This window comes from Bubalus bubalis, chromosome 6, assembly GCF_019923935.1.
Source record: "Bubalus bubalis isolate 160015118507 breed Murrah chromosome 6, NDDB_SH_1, whole genome shotgun sequence".
NCBI lineage: Eukaryota > Metazoa > Chordata > Mammalia > Artiodactyla > Bovidae > Bubalus > Bubalus bubalis.
The window spans coordinates 77,973,007-77,995,675 of NC_059162.1; the positions used below are offsets into that span (position 1 = coordinate 77,973,007).

The following is a 22,669-nucleotide window of genomic DNA, read 5'->3' on the forward strand; positions in this document are numbered from 1 at the left end:
GTCAACTGCTACCTCTATGGGAGGAAAAAACCATTGTTTTTGAACTTGTTAAATGTGTAGAAATAGCCCTGGTAATAACAGTGATTATTTAGATTTGTAATGTCAGCCCATATCACAAGGAAGGGGAAAGTTTGATGATCTTTTTAGTATTCTTCAGTATTGGTGAAAGCATTTAGCTTCTGGAGAGACCAGGAAGAGACTGATGTTATTGTTTGTTAGTTGACGTTCATACTCATGCTACACTCATTTTAGGATCGTTGGGTTTTTGTTAGTTTCTCTTACTTGCTTTTGTAATTTAAGGATATATGTTTGGGTCATTGTGTGGATGACTTTATTTGAATATTGAAAAAGTTCAAACCTGTGTAACAGTATTTTGCCATTTTTCTTTTTAGAATATATTAATAACTTATATTGGAATGGTCTTTGGTGGAGATTATATTTTCACTTGGACAAACTTCATTGGCTTAAATATCAGGTAAGTAAAAATATTTAACTGTAACCAGTTGGACAGATGGATTTAGATTGTCAAATAGTCACAGTTAGCTTGGACTATTTAATGGCAAATTTGTTCACTTGTTATTAAACAGACATTTGTGGAATTCCTACAATACGTTATACAATTAATGTCTTTTTGATAATGCTTTTTAGGGAAAAAGAAGAAAGTGGTTTCATATTTCATGCACAGTTTTGGGGGAGTCTTTTCTGGAAATTGAACTCCTTTTGTTTAGCCTTGAAAGAATAATCTTTTATTTATTGTGCTAGATGTCAGTGCAGTGTTCTTAAGAAAATTCCAGACTAAAGAATAGCAACTCTCTTTATATTGCTTTATATGCATCTTATTTTGGACACATCACTGCATTTCTTTAGACTTCATTCATCTTTAACAATGATGAGGGTAACTTGCCTGAACGAGCTTTTTCAGTTTGAGAAATTTGAATTTCATGGCTTTAAATACTATTTATATGCTTTAAAACCCTCAAATTTTAAAGACCTCTATTCTGAACTCAGACTTGTACATCTAATTAGCTCACTTGACATCTCCGGCTGACATGTCCAAAACTGAACCCCTTGTATTTCCTCCAAAGTCTGTTCCACCCACAGCCTGAACATCTCAACTGGTGACACTCCATCCTTCTGGCCTCTCAATTCAAAAGGCTTGGAGTTATCCTCAATTCTTCAACTTATACCCAACATCCAGTGTGTTAGCAAATTCAAATGGTTCTACATTCAGAATACATCCAAAAAGATCACTTTTCACCGTCTGCATTCCTTCCATCATTATCTCAGCCGCCAACATCTTTTGCCTAAATTACTGCTAGTCTTCTATACTTGCATCTCTGATTTGGCTCATCCCCACATCTCACCCCTAGTCAGTTCTCAAGAGTAGACAGTGTATTCCTTGTCAGAGCTAAGTCAGAACATGTCACTCTTCTTTGTACTCCGCTCTCCATGTCCCACGGAGAAGGCGATGGCACCCCACTCCAGTTCTCTTGCCTGGAAAATCCCATGGACGGAGGAGCCTGGTGGGCTGCAGTCCATGGGGTTGCTAAGAGTCAGGCACGACTGAGCGACTTGACTTTCACTTTTCACTTTCATGCATTGGAGAAGGAAATGGCAACCCACTCCAGTGTTCTTGCCTGGAGAATCCCAGGGATGGGGGAGCCTGGTGGGCTGCCACCTGTGGGGTTGCACAGAGTCGGACACGACTGAAGCGACTTAGCAGCAGTAGCAGCAGCTCCATGTCCCAACGTCCTGACAGGGCCCTACAAAGTCTGTCCCTCGCTTGCCCTTCAATTTCAATTTCAGCTCTTGCTTCTCTTCTCCCCCACTCTATTTCATCTACACAGACCTCCTTGCTGTTCTTTTCAAATACAGGGCATGCTGTCTCTTTAGGGTGTTTGGACAGAATATTTTCTTTACCTGGAACACTGTACTGCCAGATACTTGCATGGCTGGTTGCCATATGCCTATATATTTTTGCTCAAATGTTACCTACTCATGGAAGTTTACCCTGACCACCTTATTTAAAATTGCAACCTGCTCTTCCTCTTCTGATGCTCTGAAGCCCTCTTATTCTATTTTTCTGTTTATTTCTGTGTATACTATGCATTTTCTATCTCCCCTGCTACAATGTAAGTTCCATGAGGGTATAGATCTCTGCCTGTATTGTTCACTTATCTTTCCAAGCTCCTAGAATGAGTTCTGGTCATTGCTTAATATTTGTTTGATGAATTCTCTATGGATTGGTGATAAAAAAACACTTTGAAAACTATAAAGGTCTTTAATGGTAGTATCTTTTTAATTTACAATAAATTATATAACTCTCGAGCTTTTATATCTTTAAATGTAAACAAGTGATAATGCCTATTCCACCTTTCTTATGAATCAGTGTGAGATTTAATACTAATGTTATTAATAAGATAATAATTCATTATTTTCCCTTCCATGACATTTATTTGCCATTATTATTGTTTGTCTTTTTAGAGGAAAAATTATTTGTTATTTGTGGGGATTGGATATGTTGTTCGGAGGTTGGATATGTAAATATGCCTGAGGATGGCATATTCTGGAAAGAAAACGAGCAGTTGGGTCTCAGATCTCATTCACAGTTGTAGTTCTGATACTTAACAATTGTGTGATTTTGAAAGCGTTGTTTTTTTTCTGATCTTCAGTTTTCTTACATATTTCCGTTAGAAACCTGTATCTTTAGAGTTGTTGGAATGAAATAATCCAATGAATGAAGTACCTGATTCATTGCTTGATAATTTATGCTTAGTAGATAACCAGTTTCTTTCATTAATAGTTGTGAGGAACGGCCAGGATATAAGGATCAACATGGTGAACTGGTTCTGAGTTTGCATGTAGCCTAAGCTTCCTTCATTTCTAAAAATCTAGATTAAAGAGTCTTTATGATACATTATAGGCCTGATTCAGAAATGCCTTGATTTTTTTTTTGTCTCCTTCATGTAAGAACTTGATGGTTAAAATGAAGTAAGAGCTGCTGTTTGCATTTTCAGATGTCTGCAGTTAAATCTTATAACATAGTATCTTATAAGAAATATTGGGTTTTTTCCCACATTGCAGGCTATTTTAAAAAAAAACTTCAGTGCCTGAGTATGTTGGAATAGTTCATGTGTCAGCCCAACATATGTCAAATCTAAAGTCTTGAAAGTTTCTTTTTGTGTTAAGAGGTGATTGTGGTTCTGGTTAAACAGTACTGTTTTGCTAGCAAGGTTAGTTGATAATGATGTCCTTGGTACTTTTCCCTTACGTAGTATTTTTAATAATTTTGAATTGCCTTCACATTTTATTATAATAAATTTTACAGGCCATATCTCTTTAATCTCTGTTTCATTACAGAGTTAAGGAGAGTAAGCAGTATACTTATTTGCGAGTCAGCATTCAAATTATTTGCAGAGTTAGGATTAGAGTCCAGATGACCTTGTGTTTCAAATACCATTTCTTTCCATTACAACTTGCATTTCAGTGTCTGTAAAGGAAAGTATATGTTGCCTTTTTTTTTCTTTCACTTTTCCTCTTTAAAATAAAAATTATGGTTTTGGGTTTTTTTCCATCTTACACTAGTTAGTAAGTGGACTCATGGATTGCGAACATTACTTTTTATTTTTTTTAATGTGAAAAACCAAACTTAGATTGGCTACTTAGTAGATTTCACATTGATTGGAAATGGTATGAGTCCATCCTTGGCTGATTGCACTTTGAAAGAAATCACTAATAAAACTGTACTTGTGAGTACTCTGATGAAGCTTCCCTTCATCCTGCTTGGTTTTTGGGTTTTTTTTTTTTGCTGTCTCAGGAAAAGTTTAAATAGTCCTTTCTGATAGGATTCAATTCTAGGAAGCAAGAGGTTTGTATTGGTAGGTTCTCAGGCTCCAATTTGATTTTTTTTTTTTTTTTTTTTTTTCTGTCCCCCAGTAGGGCTCTGTTAAGAGCCTGGCTGTCTCCAACGTCCCTAAGTGCCTTTTTCCAGTGGCCAATTACTGTGTGTTCACTCGAGCTCAAAAAAGCAGCAGAGCGAGTGGGGGATGAATGGTGAAGGGTGGTGACAAAAGATGCCTCTGCGCTTCCACCAGAAGCTGGGCTCTGGCCTGTGTCTTTGGCCCAAGTAATGCAGGCTTTCCAGATAATGACCCCAGCATCTCCACAACTGCCCAGGCTAGAATTCATAGAACTTTAGGAGTTTATTTTTATCTATGATTCTTTTTTTTTTTTCCTTCTATTAAAAAAAAAACAACAACAACATGATTTAAATACAGTAAAATCCCCCCCCATTTCCTATACAGTTCTGGGAGTTTTGATAAATGCATACAGTTACATAACTACCACTGCCATATTCAAGGCATAAAACAATTCTAATACCTCCCAGATCTCCCTGTGTCCTTTTTCATTGAACTCTCTCCCCTACAAAGATCTGTTTTGTATCCATATGATGTCCCGAATGTTGTATAATGACACAAAATGTTGTGCAGCTCTTTGTCTGACCTCAACATATTGCATGAGATTCCGTGTTGCATTTGAGGTTCTGTGGTGTGCATGTACCAGTAGTTTGTACCTCTTTCCTGCTGACTGTGGATCCCATAGGGTGGTATGTGCATGCTTAGTGGCTCAGTCATGTCTGACTCTTTGTGATGCTTTGAACTGTAGCCCGCCAAGCTCCTCTGTCTGTGGGGTTTTGCAGGCAAGAATACTGGAGTGGGTTGCCATTTCCTCTCCAGGGAATCTTCCCAACCCAGGAATAGAACCTGAGTCTTCTGCATTGTAGGTGGATTCTTTACCTGCAGAGCCACTGGGGAATTCCCTTTTACTGCTGAATAGTATTCTATGATGGAATTCCCAGATCAGAGATTGAACCTGTGTCTCCTGCCTTTGCAGGTGGATTCTTTACCATTGAGTCACTTGGGAAGCCCTGAAGTTCCTTTATTATCACTATTTTATAAATGAGGAGGCTGAGGCTTAGAAAGTTGCAGTCTGATGCATTCTGAAGACATGCATTGGGCCTGTTTCTGTTTGCCTGCCACTGTGCTCTAGAGAGATGTGGTGCATTCACTCATAGCTCTGCCAAGGTCACACAGCTCATGTCATTGAAGGATTTCAGCCCTGATGGGTTGAACTCCAGAGTCCAGGTTCTCACCCTTTAATGAATTATCATTCAGTAAATGACTAATTAGTTATAATGTAGCCTAAGTGAACCATATGTAGCCATTGCCACTTTAGATTCTCAGCTATCTGAGGGCAGAAATCACTTGTCTTATTTGTAGTTGTGAGTACTTATTAGTGCCTGGTCTGTAACAGGCATCCAACTAGTAATAATAATAACCAAATACCAGACAATATTTTTTTATGCTTAGTCTTATTCTCTGCATTGCCCTAAGTATGCCGTACTTAATCTAACAGTTCTCTGAGATAGGTGCTGTGAGTATTTCATTTCATAGAGGGGCTGAGAAACTTGCCATGTATTATCCAGCTGGTGAAGCATTCAGTCCATGATTGCCTTCCAAGTTTCCTTAACTGCAGTCCAGTAAAAGTGAATAGAGGAATAAATTAATTTTATTTTCATATCCCATCAGCATATGTCATCATACTGGTTACATAACTCTTGAGCCAGCCTCCTTTTGTGTAACACACCCCATTTTTCTGTACCTTCTGACATCAAACCAGAGTCTGTATAGTCTCTGGGGTGGGCCGTGATGCAGCTCAGAGTCTGCCTCCAGAGAGGACTTTGGTCTAGCCACTTCTGCCTGGCTCCTGAATCTACTGTTCCTGCATTTGGGACTCCCTTACCTGTTTCCTTAAAAGGAGGTTTTGCTTCCTGGTTCCAGCCTTCTCCTCCTGCATAATTCCATCCTGGCAGACTCTTCTAGTTCCAGGCTTCTCCTGAAGTGAGGATGTGAGCTCTTCTTAGTGGTGCGCTCTCATTTGGAGAGACAAGGACATGTTTTGTATTATCAGTGGGTTGCTGCTGCTGTAACAGTTACCAGGCTTTTAATAGAGATGAATAACTGACTTCTCACTGGAATAACTTGGACTTCTAAAAGGATATAGGGAGGTTAGCTAGCCCTTCCTTACAAAAGAGCACTGAGATGGAATATAGCAGCAGATTTGTATTCGGTTATGGGCACTGCCACTGGCTATTTATATAGTTCACTTTTCATAACCCAGTTTTCTTTTGCCCAGTTTTTAAGCTAGGGTTGTCTGCTTTAGTTCAGCTACTAAACTTCCCTGATTGATCCTGGTCATGAGGTCTAAAGTTATTTTGCAGGAGACTAATGACATTTGAAGGAACTTCTTCCAGGTGTGGGAAATATATATATTACCTTTTTAAAAGTTCTAACAGGAGTCCTCTACCTACCTTTTAAGGTTTTTTTTGTTTTGTTTTTTTTTTTTTAAAGGCAGAAAAGAAAAAGGAGTAGAAGTAGGGGAGAAAATGATGGAAATGCTTGAGCAGTTTGGATTCAGCCCTGAGTTGGGGAAGAGTATCAAAGATATCAGGAAAGCAAAAAAAACCCCAAAAAACCCTGTTTCCAAATATGTGAGAGAAACGCCCCCTTTCCAAAAACACTGACATTAAATGGGAAGAATAGGTAGAAAGCAAGTTTTTAGGTTCATATTCTTTTGTTTCATTAACTTTTCTCTAGTTGAGTCCTTTAAAAAACAAAACTGTATTGTACATGAAGGCAATCTTATCAGAATTCTAATCTTAAAAGAGAGCATCTACCTGACTCACATCAGTTAATAATTAACAAATAATATCCTTATCAATGCCATTGAGTTCCAAAGAAATCACAACAAAATTTGGGAGCCTTTTAATTTTTTTTGTAAACTTACTCCTGGCCAAATTCCTAAAATGCCTAGGCAGATAGAATGGTTAACATCCTGGTCAGACTTTTGTGACTGAGGTACTTCTATTTTTAAAGTATATGCACACGATGGCACCCACTCCAGTCCTCTTGCCTGGAGAATCCCGTGGACGGAGGAGCCTGGTGGGCTGCAGTCCATGGGGTCGCTGAGGGTTGGACCCGACTGAGCGACTTGACTTTCACTTTTCACTTTCATGCATTGGAGAAGGAAATGGCAACCCACTCCAGTGTTCTTGCCTGGAGTATCCCAGGGACGGGGGAGCCTGGTGGGCTGCCATCTCTGGGGTTGCACAGAGTCGGACACGACTGAAGTGACTTTGCAGCAGCAGCAGCAATAAATCATAACAAAAATAATATGAAAAAGAATGTATTTATGTATATATATATATATGAAATTGCATAACTTTGCTGTACACCAGAAACTAACATAACTTTGTAAATCAACTCTACTTCAATAAAAACTAAAGAAAGTATGTGCACAGACTGACACTGGTTACCTTGATATGGAAGGGACATAGATATCTGTGAAGGCAACATGGGGGTTAATATTTGTTGAGTGCCTAGTCTATGACGGCCACCTTTACAACATTGTTTCATTTAATCATCCCCGAGCTCACATGAAAACTAAATTGAGACTCAGAGGGGTGAAATAACTTGCCCAAGGTCACACAGCCACCATAGTAAGAAGCAGAGCTGGGACTCTAACCCTGATCTGACTATAAAAATCTGCTGCATGGTTTAGCCATGTGAGAGCACATTGGATAAGAGGGTAAAATGGTCTCACTTTGTTTGAACATTTTCAGTCTCTCTGCTTACCTCCTGTCTTAACCACCGGCTTGTCTTTATTCTCCTGTCTCCTTAAGGAGATGACTGATTAATATGCAAAGGCATAGACTAATTTTTACCTTAAGAGAATTTGTAATCTAGTTGGGAAGGTTCATTTATTCCTAAACACACATGATAGGTACTTCTAATACGTTCCCTCAAAAGAGCTTTCAGGAGGCTGTGTAGCCCAGGTGGGCTTGAGGTCCCCCAAATAATCACTGTCCCAGAAGAGCGAACCCTCCTGGTGGTAGGTATGGTAGACAAGTGTGAGGGGTGGCAGCAGCCGGCTCAGAGGCCAAGGGCTCAGATGATGTAGGCTCTCCACTGTTCACTTGATGCTAATTGGAGAGAAACCAGCTCTGTGAGTCTCCCCAGGATCTGCATGTTTTCTTTCTTGTGTGTGTGCGTGGGTGCTCAGTCATGTCTGACTCTTTGCAGCCCCGTGGACTGCAGCCTACCAGGTTCCTCCATCCATGGAATTTTCCAGGCAAGACTACTGGAGTGGGTTGCCATTTCCAGGATATCTTCCTGACCCTGGGATCAAACCTGCTTCTCTTGCATTTCCTGCATTGACAGGAGATGCCTTGACAGTCTGCATTGACGAGGTGGATTCCTTCCATTGCACCACCTGGGAAGCCTGTTTTCTTACTTATTGGGATGTTTTTTATTTTTATTAAAAAGTATTTCTGCCTCGAATGATTATTTTTGAAAATGCAAAAAATACAAGTAGAAATCACCTATAATCTCAGTCTAGATGTAACTATCATTAATATTCTTATTTTGTTTCTTCCAGACTTTATTCCGATGCATTAATGTACATATTCATGTTCATTTAAATAAAATAGGGTTGGAGAAGGCTGAATTATTTTTTCATTTTAAAGGTCATGGCCAGCTCTTTATTTTCTGTCATTTAAATAAATGCCTAGCATTCTATTGTATGAATTTATATAAAAGTCTATTGTGAGACACTTATCCTTTAGCTAATTTTCTGAAGTTATAGATTTTGTGATAAATGCTTTGTCAGTAAGTCTATGAAGATGTATACAGTTCATCCATGAAATAGATTGCTAGGTCAGAGGATAAGCAGAATTCTGAGGTTTTTATTTCAACAAATTGTCATGAAGAAAGACTGTATAAAATTGGCACTCCTGCTGACAAGTATATGCAAATATTCGTTTTTCCAAAGCATCAACGACAGTGGATAGTACCATGATGAGGGAGTGTCTCCAGTTTGGTAAATGAAAATGCTGTATATTTTCATTTTATGTGGTGGTGTTTAAGAGGTAGCTCCAACCCTCACTCCAGGTTACCTTATATTTGTGCCATTCCTTCCTTCCTCCCTGATGGTGGTTTTCTGTTTTGCAGCATTGCTGGGAGCCTGGTATATTCCTACATCACCTTCTCTGAAGAGCAGCTGAGCAAACAATCAGAAGCCAGTAGCAAGCTGGACATTAAGGGGAAAGGAGCAGTATGACAAGGGTTGCATCGACTGCATTGGCCCAAGTTTTTGATCAAATGAGAACACTGGCAATTCTTATACAGATACTGAGGTGTCTTGATCATGAAGAAAAGACCATTGCACTTGTACAATCTGAGGATTGATTGCTGCCTTTTAAAATTTTATGAGAGAAACTTATAATTGACTCTTTTAAATATGCCCTTAGAATTAATTTATATCAGACTGGAAAATGTACTGGGCTTTTTTATTTATTTTTCTTCTATGCCGACAGTGAAACATCCATGTTTTGAAAATATTTTATTCCATAGTCTGATATCCAGGTGCCCCTGAGAGCCACATATCTAAAGCGTTCCATCAGGAGCCTCACTGTTCACGTCATTGCTGAGTCTGGAGACAGTTTGGCCTTCCTTCTGCTGGAAATGCACCTGAGGATCTGAAGTTAGTCGTCTTTGAATTTTCTTTCTTAACGATTGTCTTTTCTTCATGAGGCTACCATCACTGCTTTGGCCAAAGAGGACATCTTTGGCACTAAAGAAATGTGTGTGGCTTCAAAGTGTATTGGTTTCTACATTGGCTTTCCTGAGAGCTCATGGGATGAAGTAGGGTGTGTTCCTTGAAAATGTCCTATTCCCTCTATGTTGTGTAGGATAAGGAAAATGAAGGGGTGAAGGAAGTAGACCTTTTACTCATTTTATTCATCTGTCGGAGTCAGTCATTCAACTAAAAGGTATCGTGCGTGTAATAGGTGCCAGGCATTGTGCTGAGTGCTGGGGGTGGAGAGATGTTCTTAGAGGTAGTTGCCTGATCTTGCTCCTGCTATAGTGACCAAGGGTAAGACTGAGAACTTAGCTCCATGGATTTATTCAGAAGATGTTGTGACTGTGAACAAGTCTTGGAGGTTTTCTCAGCTCTCAGAAACTGCAAATCTATATGCAGGATTAGAAGCACAGCTCCACAGCGATGTGAAGCCAAATGCTGCAGTGTACATCAAATGCATATGAACCCTGCCATCCTAAACCATGAGCTCAGCTGTTCTTGCCCGAGTGAGAATGGCATGCTGGGAACATGACCTCCATCTATTTCCCCTTGCTTCCTGCCTCTGGGTTTTGTTGCTGCTCTTTTTACTCCTGCTTGAATCAGTATGGCCAGCCTTACATTTCTGAGTGTACGATTCGAGGGGAAGGGCTGGTGAGATGTTCTGTACGGTCCGGGCTTGGACTGCGCTGCTGGCACCGTCAGTGTTGGAGCCATCAGCTTCCTTCCTCTCCTTCAGTGGCATGAGCATAACCTCTTTCCTTTGGACGCTCCTGCCACATCCCACATTAATGAGCAGGCCTGCCTCTCTCAAGGTCAGTGCTGCATCCTGGGAGAGCAGCCGTGGATGGGCCTTGCCTGAATTGCCTCTTTGGGCAGGTCGGGTGTTAACTCAAACACAGCAGTGTGACTTGGCTTAGAGACATCCATTGACTTGGGAGATAAATGCTCAGGCCAGCTGTGCAGTCATGTGCAGGAAGCTGGCTACCTTTGCGTTGGTGTACATAATGGTTTTCATTTCATCAGGTTTGCAATCTGCTGGCCTTTGTTGACCTAAACAGCTAGTATTCTGGTGCCTCAACAGGGAACCTGGAAGGTTTTGATTTCGTCCTATTTTTGAAAAAGAGTTATATTGAGGTCCTTTTCATATTCATATCTTTCCCTTATTTTTGGTTTGTCTTTGTCAAAGCCTAGCCAGTGGTGCTGGGTCCCTGGAATTAGCCTCATAGCCAACTCTCAAGTTAGTAGCTCCATATAGGGAGTCCTGAGACACTGTTTCCTAATATTATGTGAGCTGAGGAAGTTTAAGTGGGAGAATAGGATATTATGTTGTGCAAGATATCATCTTATCCCTGTTTTATTGATAAGAAAGACTCGGAGAAAGATGACTTGCTAATAAGTCAGAATTCTGTTTTTTTTCCACTGAACTGTGCTGCCATTGATAACCCCACCTTCTCCTCTGAGGAAGTAGTGGTGCCAGCTGAGCTAGCCTGAGCTCTTTGGAGGAGGCGAGTGGTTGATGGAATTTAGAGTCCGCAAGGAATAGGCTTTGTGCGTCAGAGAGAGTGATGGGCTCTCTGCGTGCCTGAGCTTCTGTCTTACTCCAGGCTGGCCATGGGTGACACGCACTCCTGCCTATGAATTTTGCTGCCCCTGCCCACTTTTGCCTGGGGACAAGGGGAATGCATTTTGGGAGCTAATTTTGGTAGTTCTGTTCCTTCTTCTTTGAGCTATTGGGAGGAGGGAACTTTGACATTAGAAATAGTTTGTGTGCATTCAGAGATGTTGGACTAAGACCCACTCCACCCGCCCCCAGCCCTGCCAAGTGTTGAACTGCTTCTTGGAGAGTCGGTTTCCTTGAAGATGTGCCATCTCTCTAGGTCTTATTTGAGAAAATCGTGCTTAGTAATAACTTCACTAAATGCACATGACATTAGGGCCCATGGCCTAGACTGAGCTTTCTGACTGATGCAGCGGAGCAGCTTCAGGCTCTCTGCCCTGTTCATGTTGATTGTTGGATTCCCCTTCACCTGCCATCAACATCTTAAGAGCAAGAAGCCTGGGGAGGTTGGAGATTGAATAGACTGACCAACCATTTTTGTAGTTTGTTTTCAGTTATGTGCAGGCTTGGTTATGGCACAGGAAGAGATGTGCCTGGTATTCCAGCATCTTACAAAGCAAAAGTTCTTTGATCTGGAGATTGAATAGACTGACCAACCATTTTTGTAGTTTGTTTTCAGTTATGTGCGGGCTTGGTTATGGCACAGGAAGAGATGTGCCTGGTATTCCAGCATCTTACAAGCAAAAGTTCTTTGATCTGGAAACTACCTCCTGGGAGAAAAATCCTGAATTTGCCCTTTGAGACAGATGAGCTGTGGTGAGGATGCTGAAAACACATTTGTAACTAGTGGCTCCTTTTTTTGAGTTAATAACAGCGATGCTCTCTTTGACCAGTCTGTTTTTAAGGCAGTGCCAGATTGATTTGAGTAACCTGATTGGTCAGGTTACACGTTGCCAGCACGTCAGGTGATTTTTAACTCCTTCGCGTGACTGTTGACTGTAGGACTCAGTCATTTGTAGGATCCAGCTTGCACATAGGTTAAGAAAGAGAAGTATGTTTTGCGTTTGTTCTTTATAGTTCTTATTGTATCAGCCATGCATGGAAAGTTCACAGCAGTAATGCTGATATAGGATCTTCATGGAGAGAAGAGTAGAGTTTCACTTTTGACTAGTTTGAAGTAGTACCCAGGATTTTGGGCAGGCCTACCTTTATTTTGGTTGTTATGGCATCTTTCAGTGAGCAGAGATTGACTATTTTATGCCAGGCATTATGTGAAGCTCTGCGGCAGCTGAGGTGAAGAGGACGTGGTTCTCATTCTCAAGGAACGTATAATTCTTTAGCCAGACCCCGATTGAGAGAAAGCAGCAGATGAAAGGAGTCAGCGACTGATGAGTAGAAGCTGCCTGCATGGTTGTCAGCACTGGTGATTAGGGTGTCCCACCCATAGAGTTGACCGAAGCACTTCTTTAAGAGGACTACACTAGTCCTCTAGCTCTGAGATGAGAGCCAGGCCATTCAAATTCTGTGACTCCCCGGGTCCCTCTGCTCTCTCCTGCATGTATTCTTGCTTCCCCTTAGCTGTGTACTACTGGTTCCTCCCTATGAACAAGGCTGTGATTGATTTTTCTGTCCATGAGGGAAAAATAATAATCTTCAAAATAAATAAGGCAAAGGATGCAGACTCCTCAGCACAATGCCTCGTGCATATTAGGCACTCAGCAAACGTTACTGTCATGATTTCAGGGTTAGACTGTAGGCAAAGATTAAGAGTCTTAATTTGTGCTCCTTCAATGCTAGAGGCCTGGGCAATGTATTTCTTTTTGAATGTGACCCTATAATTTGGTTGCTTCTAGAATGGTTAAAGAAGAGTTTCTGCTCATGGTCAACTTTTTAAAATATCTAGTGTGTATAGTTGGGCTATTGTATGATGCAGGTGATTCTACCTTTAAACAAGATTCTATTCTTTAAAAAAGAAAAAAATGACTCTCATATTTTGGTAAATTAAAAAAAAATTAGTATCTATCTCAGAGAAATATAATTACACTTCAGAATGGTGATTCCGTTAAAAGTTCCCCAGTTTGTTACCTTAAGGTAGCTCCTGTGTAGGTTGGACGTTCTTTCTTCTCATCTCCGAATTAAATGCATTAGCTTCATGCTGCCTCTGTGTCCAGGCTTTTGTCAGTTGTTGGTATTCGTGAACCTCTGGCATCATCGCTGTTTTCTAAGCCTACCTTCTAGTTCTTACTGTTAGGATGCCACTTCATCATGTATGAGGAGATATTCTATGATGGGTTTTTTTTAAGCTTTCTTTTTTGAAAATACTTTTTAAAAAGAAATCTACTGGTTAGATTTTTTTTGTCTCACAAGATGTTTTTAGAGATTATTTTGTTCATAAACATTTCTTTCTCATGCTGATAATCAACTGATTTTTGTCTACAAATGTTGGTCTGTCACAGTATTTTTTCAATATAGATTCTATTTACCAAATGACCATTTTAGTGTTTTTAAAAGGTACTGAGGATTGAGATATGTAAATCAGGTGACATAAATATGAAAATTATGTGCCTAAATATTTTTGTAAAGGTGTCAAATAAATACTTTTTCTTCAACCCATGTATTAAAATTTCTTTCTAAGTGCCTGCAGAGACAGTCAAGAGCTGTAAGTCTGCCTCAATTTAAGAGGATGACATCCTAATTAGTTGACTGAGACACAATAGAGAAAATACTGTTTGCCAATGTGATATTATGATTTATAATAAGAAATATGTATTTGGTCTTTGTCCTTATTCCTGGCACACTGCTCCTAAAACCCATGTAAATTTCCTATATAAGAGCTACAGGAAAATCTTTTATTAGGGTATGTAGTTTTGTTTCCAGTTCATGAAATAGCTCCAGAGCCATAAAGGTGAAAAGGGTGCCTTTTGATAGCATCTTTCAACCATTCCTAAGGTTATGTTAATGAGATGGCTTTTGGAAACTCCCTAAGGCTGGGAGCTGGTTGCCAAGGGAACCAACTGAGAGATTTATATTGGAACTTTCAGCCTCCATACATCTGCTCTTTCCAAGTGAAGAGAAGAGAGGCTAGGGGAGAGGAGCTAGAGGTTAAATCTGTGGCCATTGATTTAGTCAATCATGTCAACATAATGAAGCCTACATAAACGTCCACGAACTATGAGATCCGGACAGCTCCCAAGTTACTGAACGTGCTTAGGTGATGGTCTCTTGGAACAGTGTGCAGGGTCTGCATGCGCCCCACACTCCGTGCCCTCTGCAGCTCTTCCATCTGCTATTCCCGAGTTACATATTTTTGTAATAAACCAATAGTTTAGTAAGTAAACTCTTTTCCTGAGTTCTGTGAGCCACTCCCACAAATTAATCGAACCTGAGAAGAGTGTGATTTATAGCTGTTTGGTCAGAAGCACAGGTGGCAATCTGGATTTGTGATTTGTGTTGGAAATGGGTTGAAGGAACAGTCTTGTGGGACTCGGCCTTTTGCTGCGGGATCTGATACTAACTCCAAGTTCAGTATCAGAACTGAATTGTAGCTCATGTAGCCCATGTAGCAGATTGGCTTGGTATGGGGCAAAAACACACGTTTGGTAACCAGAAATGTGAGTACGGTGCAGAGAAGATGACCTGGGAGCAGTTTTTCCTTTACAGCCATTCAATCCTTTGCATGAATAGCACATATGACTCAATATTCAGTGTCTGGTGTACTTGTGGTAAACTGAAAGGAAAGAAATGCATATAAAAATTGCCTTTAAAACATTTCATCTCCTTAATCAGGTGCTTAAGACTCTGAATAACTTTATTAGGAAATAACCCCCAAATATAAAACATGCTATTCAAGAAGCTATTGGTACTGGCAAAAACAGGTAAAAGTACATTAAGGCATTAAAAAAGGACTGTGGTAAAATACATAATGTAAAACTTACTGTCTTAATGCTTTTGAAGTGTCCAGTTCAGGAACAATACTGTATATTCACACTGTTCTGCAGCCAGGCTCCAGAACCTTTTCCATCTTGTAAAACTGCAGTCTGTAATCATTACAGAGCTCGGTCCCTGCTGCCCCCAGACTCCGGCAACTACCATTCTACTTTGTGCCTCCCTGGATAACTCCTGTAAGTAAAATCGTACAGTATCTGTCATTCTGTGACTGTCTTATTTCACTTAACATAATGTCCTTGAGGGTCATCTGTGTCATAGCACGTGTCAGCATTTCTTTCCAAGGCTGAATAATTTTCCATTGTATGTATATGCTAGCTTTTGTACATCCATCCATCCGCTGCTGGACACTGGTTTCTTCCAGCATGTGGCTATTGTGAATAAGAATTGCTAAACATGCCAAGCTGTCACTTTGAGTTGCTCTAACAAATGGCCATAGATGGCAAATAACAAACATTGATTTCTCACAGCTCTGAGGCTGGAATGTCCAAGATCAAAATGCCAGCAGATGTGGCAGCTGCTAAGAGTCCGCTTCCTGGTTTGCAGATGTCCATCTTCTCAAAGCCTCATGTGGGAGAGAGCAGAGAGGAAGCAAGCTGTCTTGATTCTTCTTAAAAGGACTCTTAATCTTGAGGGCTCCACCTTCATGATTTAGCTGCCTACCAAAGACCACATCTGCAAATACTATCTTGTCAGGGATTGGGGTTTTAACAGATGAATTGGGAGCAGGGGATGGGATACAAAATCTATAGGAGTGGTGTACAAATAGGCTTTTGATTCTTCTTTGGAATTGCTAGGTCATATAATAATTCTATTTTAAATTTTTTGAGGAGTGGCTGTACTGTTCTCCGTTGTGACTGTACCATTTAACGTTCCCACCAGTAGTGCACGAAGATTCCAGTTTCACATCCTTGTCAACACTTGTTATTTTCTTTTATTGGTAGCCATCCTGCTTAGTGTGAGATGATATCTTATTGTGATTTGTATTTTTCTAACAACTAGTGAGCATTTTTTCATATGCTTGTTGCTCACGTAATATACTTTCTTTGGAGAAATGTCTATTCAAGTCCATTTTTTTTTTTAATTGGATTTTTTGGTTCTTGAATTGTAGAGATATTCTGCAGTTATAAAGTATTATGAATTTTAACCCCTTATCAAATTATCTGCAACTATTTTCTCCCATTCTGTAGGTTGCCTTTTGATTCTTGTTGACTGGTGTCCTTTGACGTACAGTTTTAAATTTTGATGTAGTGCGATTTGTCTATTTTTACTTAGGTTGACTATTCTTTTGGTGTCATATCCAAGAGATAATTGCCAAGACCATTGTCATGAAGACTTTTCTCTATATTTTCTTCTAAGAGTTGTATAATTTTACATCTTAGGTCTATTTTTAGTTAGCTTTTGTATATGGTTCTACTTCCAATTCCATTTTTTATTTTTTTTCAGCTTGAATATCCAGCTTTCAGAGACTGTCCCTAAGGCATTTGTTGTAATCAACTTTTAATGTCTTATCAGAGTTTTTTCTTTCTAATTTGTGAGATATGTGCTCTTTCATGCAGCCTTTCCTCTACTGGTTTATCATCTTGCTCAGCTTCCACTCACAGGGCTGTCAGTTACTGGGGCAGAGCACAGAATTGGGGCCTTTGTGTATCCACAGCAGGTAAGCGGAAACCAGGGCCCTTCAGGACTTCCTCCCTGTAGAAGAAAAGGGACAGACATCTTCCTCTGTCTATCCATCCATCTGTGCAGTAAGACTGAGCTCACTGGGACCAGCACCCAGCCTCTAGGAGAGGCCTGGCACAACCTTTTTACACATGAAGCTCAAGGAGGTAACAGCTGTGCACTGGAGTTGTGGAACCCACATTCCAATCCTGGTCAGTCTTTGCTCTTCACCACCACATTAGTTTCTTTTTGTTTTTTCGTTAATTAATTCAAGAAGCATCAGTTAGAACTGGACATAGAACAACAGACTGGTTTCAAATCAGGAAAGGAGTACGTCAAGACTGTATATTGTCACCCTACTTATTTAACTTATATGCAGAGTACATCATGAGAAACGCTGAACTGGATGAAGCACAAGCTGGAATCAAGGTTGCCAGGAGAAGCATCAATAACCTCAGATATGCAGATGACACCACCCTTATGGCAGAAAGCAAAGAACTAAAGAGCCTCTTGATGAAAGTGAAAGAGGAGAGTGAAAATGTTGGCTTAAAACTCAGCATTCAGAAAACTAAGATCATGGCATCCGGTCCCATCACTTCATGGGAAATAGATGGGGAAACAATGGAAACAGTGACAAACTTTATTTTGGGGGGCTCCAAAATCACTATAGATGGTGACTGCAGCCATGAAATTAAAAGACGCTTATTCCTTGGAAGAAAAGTTATGACCAACCTAGATAGCATATTGAAAAGCAGAGACGTTACTTTGCCAACAAAGGTCCATCTAGTCAAGGCTGTGGTTTTTCCAGTGGTCATATATGGATGTGAGAGTTGGACTATAAAGAAAGCTGAGCACAGAATTGATGCTTTTGAACTGTGGTGTTGGAGAAGACTCTTGAGAGTCCCTTGGACTGCAAGGAGATCCATCCAGTCCATCCTGAAGGAAATCAGTCCTGAATATTCATTGGAAGGACTGATGCTGAAGCTCCAATACTTTGACCACCTGATGCAAACACCTGACTCATTTGAAAAGACCCTGATGCTGGGAAAGATTGAAAGTGGTAGGGGAAGGGGATGACAGAGGATGAGATGATTGGATGGCATAACTGACTCAATGGACATGAGTTTGAGTAAGCTCTGGGAGTTGGTGATGGCCAGGGAACCCTGGTGTGCTGCAGTCCACGGGGTTGCAAAGAGTCAGACACGACTGAGTGACTAAATTGAACTGAACTGATTTATTTATCTGTGTTGGGTCTTAGTTGCATCATGTGGGATCTTTCCTTGTTGTGTACGGCTCCCTAGTTGTGGGTCCGAGGCTCTGGAGTATGCAGTTTCAGTACTTGGGGCTTAGTTGCCATGCCCCCTACCGCACCTCCCGGTGTTAGTTCCCGAACCAGGGGTCAAACCTACATCCCCTCTGTTGCAAGGCAGAATCTTAACCACTGGACAACCAGGGAAGTTCTCAAACTAGATTCTTGTTTTTCCTAGTCTGCCTGTAATAAACTTGGTGGTATCTATCTCATCACCACCATATGCCTGTCTGTTGGTGGCATTCTTCATTCAGAGTTAATACACAGTGGATTTAAAGCTGGTGAAGCTGGTAGCTGGTTCAATCTGAGAAGGAAAAGCAACCAGCCATGCTTTTCAGCTGTGCTGATGGTGCCCTCTTGTGGCAACAGCTGCCACTGCGGGCTATGTGCTAGTGAAGAAAGGGAAACTGTTAGTCGCTCAGTTGTGTCTGACTTTGTGACCCTATGGACTGTAGTCCACCAGGCTCCTCTGTCCGTGGAATTCTCCAGGCAAGAATACTGGAGTGGGCATTCCTTTCAGAGGCTCTGCCCCACACAGGAATTAAACCCAGGTCTGCATTGCGGGCAGATTCTTGCCATCTGAGCCACCGTTTGTTTTACAAGAAGGAAAAGCAGTATTACTTATTTATGTTATGCCTACTATAGGCTTTCGTGGAGTTAAAACTTCATATCATGTGTTTCCATGTTACAGTGTTGCTGTAAAAATGGTACCTTAAGCAAGGCTGAGGGATTTGTCCCTCAGATAAACTTAAATCTGAGCTTTGACTCCAAAGCCTATTTAAAGAATTACAGATAACATCCCTGTGTTAGGAGACTGCAGCAGGAAAGTTCACCAGAGTGCCTCATTGTGTCTGCTTATCCTTCAGGTAACTTATTTTTTTTCAATGAGTATTTTTGAGGACAATATCTACAAATGATGACAGAATCATGAAATTACCCGAGCTGTATGTAAGAAGCTGTGGGAGGAAGAATGCCATCCTAACTGGGAATGGTAGGAAAATCTCTTGGGAGAGCATTTGAGCTGATACTTAGAGGGACAACTAGGATTCCACTGAGAAAGCACTGGAGGTACAGGCCTCCAACATTCCAGGGCCATTGTATCCGTTTCTGTCTGGAATGCATTCCACCCTCCCCCCATGTCTTTATAGCGCATGCCATCTCTAGGCCTTCTTTGGTGGTACCCCACCACACTCCTGGCCTCTTTTCATGCTTCACCTCCACAGCAGTTGTCTGCTCTAATGAAATTTAAGCTCAGTGAAGGCAGAGATGTTGGTCTGTTTTGTTTGCTCTGATATCCCTGGCACCTAGAACAGTGCTGGATATGTTTGTAGGGACACAGTATTTCTTGAATACATCCAGTCAGTAGCTACATTTACTAAGCACAGCAAGGCAGAAGCATGGCCTTTTCTTCCCTTTAGGAAGATCATGGCAGCTGCAGTATTTGGACTGTATATTGTAGACTGATGAATTCAAATCTTACAGGGGCCAGGCAGGTAAAAATTGTGAGTCTGAATAAATGCAACCCACACTATAATAGTTAGTGCCAGGGCTTGTGGTATCTACCTGCTTAAATGAAAACAAAACAGATCTGCCAGCCAGTTTTGGCCCACTGGCTGCCAGTGTGCCTAAAGCAAGGAACTACTTTTGGTCAGATGAGGATGCTGTCAGGGAAAGTTCCAAGAAGCGGGGGATTGTACACGTAAGTACCTCAGCTAGAGAAGGATGCACGGTCCTGGTGAGAAACTATGGAGTCCTAACGTGGCTGTGAAAGCATGAAAGAGAAACAGGATTTGCATTATTTTAGAAGGTAAGATTAGTAGGTGATGATGAAATTTGTTTCTATTTTTTGTTTATAAGTAAAACTGTGGTGAGTTATTTTTTTAAACCTAAATCTGGCTTCAGGAGACCAAACATAAACATTTTTAATGTATTTATCTTAGGTTTCCAAGTGTTTTCCAAAAAGATAAATTTGGTGTGTAGCAATGAAATGGAGTACTTGCACTATCCACAGTAAAAATAAATTTACTGAGCATTTGGTATGTGCTAGGTAGGCATTTTTTGTGGGCACCTTACGTATTGATACATTTTAACTCTCTAAAGTGTCATATTATTAACTTATTTTAGAGGTGAAAAAACAGGCACAGGAAGTTCCCATTGTTGAACAGTGGTGATTGTGAAAAATTCTTTGCTTTACAGAATATACACTTCCTGTAAGGCCTACCTTTTGCTCTGAGTTCCCAGAGCTGTGCAGTACAGTGTAATGTTTGAGTGTGGAGGGAGTGTCAAGCTATTCCTTTAAATCAAATTAGATGAGTCCCCATCTTGCCACTTACCAGGAAATTCAATCTTAGCCCTTCTCTAAGGTTAGACAAGATTTGAGGGAGTTGTATGATGCCTGGAATATAGACGGGGCACCTTGTTACTTACCTTCAGCCCCTCATGGTCACTCCTTAGTGACTAACTCTATGGTGTCCTTTGAAGGCAGGTGGCAGCACAGATTCCAAACTTTGACACAGAGGTAGTTTCTCTTCCTGTTCCGATGCTTTGTGTGCAGCCTGTCCTGTCCCTGTGCGGCCATTCCTCTGATGTCTTGCTTCATGATGAGACTTGCATTCCAGTTTTTCCCAGAGCCTATGGACCATTTTCCCCGCCCCCGTCTCCTCCCCCTTCCACCAATTTGGGGACTTTCTTCTTTCAGAACTGACTTCTGAGAAATAGTCTAGGAGAAAATGTTAGTGAACAACATGTGCTTTTTACCTCACAACACACTTCTTTCCTGAAAGCAATGCAAAGATCTGACTTGGAAAAATAGAAAGTGGACAAAATCCAAATGATTGGAAAGGTCTTTCATCTTCTCAAGGTGGCTTAGTTTCCCATTTTGTAGGTTGGGGAAAACAATGTTGTGACTTTGATTTATGAATATCTATCCCAGTGCATGTAATGGCAACCACTCAATATGGTACATGGTATTTTTTGTAATCGTGTTGTTTCAGCCGCCTACTGACCCTTCATCTGTGACCAGCACGTGCTCCTTTTGAACGAATGGCTCTTCCAACCATCCTAGCCAAATGAATCCAAAAGGGGCTGCCACCTTATGAGTTGCCTGCAAGGTGGCAGATAGTACTTCACTCCTCTGGCCGGAGGGACTGATAAGCTAAGGGTTGAGCCCATGGTCCTAGCCAAGAATGCTGCTGCTGCTAAGTCACTTCAGTCGTGTCTGACTGTGTGCGACCCCAGAGACGACAGCCCACCAGGCTCCCCCGTCCCTGGGATTCTACAGGCAAGAACACTGGAGTGGGTTGCCATTTGAATACATAAACTATTAAGTGTTGTGAAGGAAGAGAAGAGAGGGCCCTGATCTTATCTAAGCTCAGTCTAAGGCTGTTGAACTTTGGACCTGTCATTTCCCCATTTTAAGCCTTAGGTGTTCCCTTCCATAAAATGAGGATTGAGTGGGAGGTTCCAGTTGCTAAATCATTGCTGACTCTTTGGGCTCCAGCAGGTTCCCTCACACAGCTGCTGCTTCATTTATAGGCTTCTCGTTGGCTCTGCAGAAGGCCCAGTGCACAGCGTTCTGTTGGAGCTGTTGTACCTAGCAAAGCACACCATGCTAGTTTACTTTGGGCTTCCTATTTTATTTGGCTGTCCTGGGTCTTTGTTGCTGCATGGGCTTTCTCTAGTTGCAGCAGACTGCTACTCTAGTTGCGGTGCAGACATCGTTGCGGTGGCTTGTCTAGTTGCAGAGCACAGGCTTGAGGACATGCAGGCTTCAGTAGCTGTGGCATGTGGGCTCAGTAGTTGCGGTTCCTGGGCTCTAGAGCACAGGCTCAATAGTTGTGGCACACAGGCTTTGTTGCTCCGTGGCATGTGAGATCTTCCCAGATGAGGGATTGAACCCATGTCTTATTGGCATGCAGATTCTTTACCACTGAGCCACCAGGGAAGCCATGAACACATTTTATTGTGGACATTAATGGTTCTATACTCAGCTATTAATGTGGTTCTATACTCTGCAATTGATCTTTTATAAAATATACATATTACCTCCCTAAAATCTGAAAAATTAGGGCTACAGGGATTTTGGATGAGGGATTATATACACCTGTGCAACTACTGAGTATCTAGTAGTTTCTGGGGATAAACATTCCCCATGTGTGATTTTATAATCTCTGTGGTATCACTGTGGGTATTGTGCTTTACAGATGGGCAGTTTTAGTGTTTTCTTTAGCATAAGATTATGAGTGAGTGAAGTCACTCAGTCGTGTCTGACTCTTTGTGATCTCATGGACTATAGCCCACCAGGCTCCTCTGTCCATGGTATTCTCCAAGCAAGAATACTGGAGTGGATTGCCATTTCCTCCTCCAGGGAATCTTCCCGATCCAGGGATTGAACCTGGGTCTCTCATTGCAGGTACTCTTTAGTGTCTGAGCCACTAGGGAAGCTTTAAGATTACAAAGTAATGGCAAAATCAAGAGGAGAAATCTTGAAATATGGC

At 41.1% G+C, this 22,669-nt stretch overlaps 1 protein-coding gene across 2 annotated transcripts in view; it reads left to right on the forward strand.

Annotated features, from left to right (window-relative positions):
* The window catches only part of SLC35D1 (solute carrier family 35 member D1), a 79,818-nt gene extending 65,952 nt beyond the window's left edge, over window positions 1-13,866 (forward strand). For both annotated transcript variants that reach the window (XM_044944874.2, XM_006071731.4), the window contains exons 11-12: window positions 393-475; window positions 9,069-13,866. In XM_044944874.2, coding sequence (XP_044800809.1) covers window positions 393-475; window positions 9,069-9,177 — 192 coding nt within the window. In that variant the 3' untranslated portion in view covers window positions 9,178-13,866. The remainder of the gene's footprint in view (window positions 1-392; window positions 476-9,068) is intronic.
* The last annotated feature ends 8,803 nt before the right edge of the window (window positions 13,867-22,669 follow it).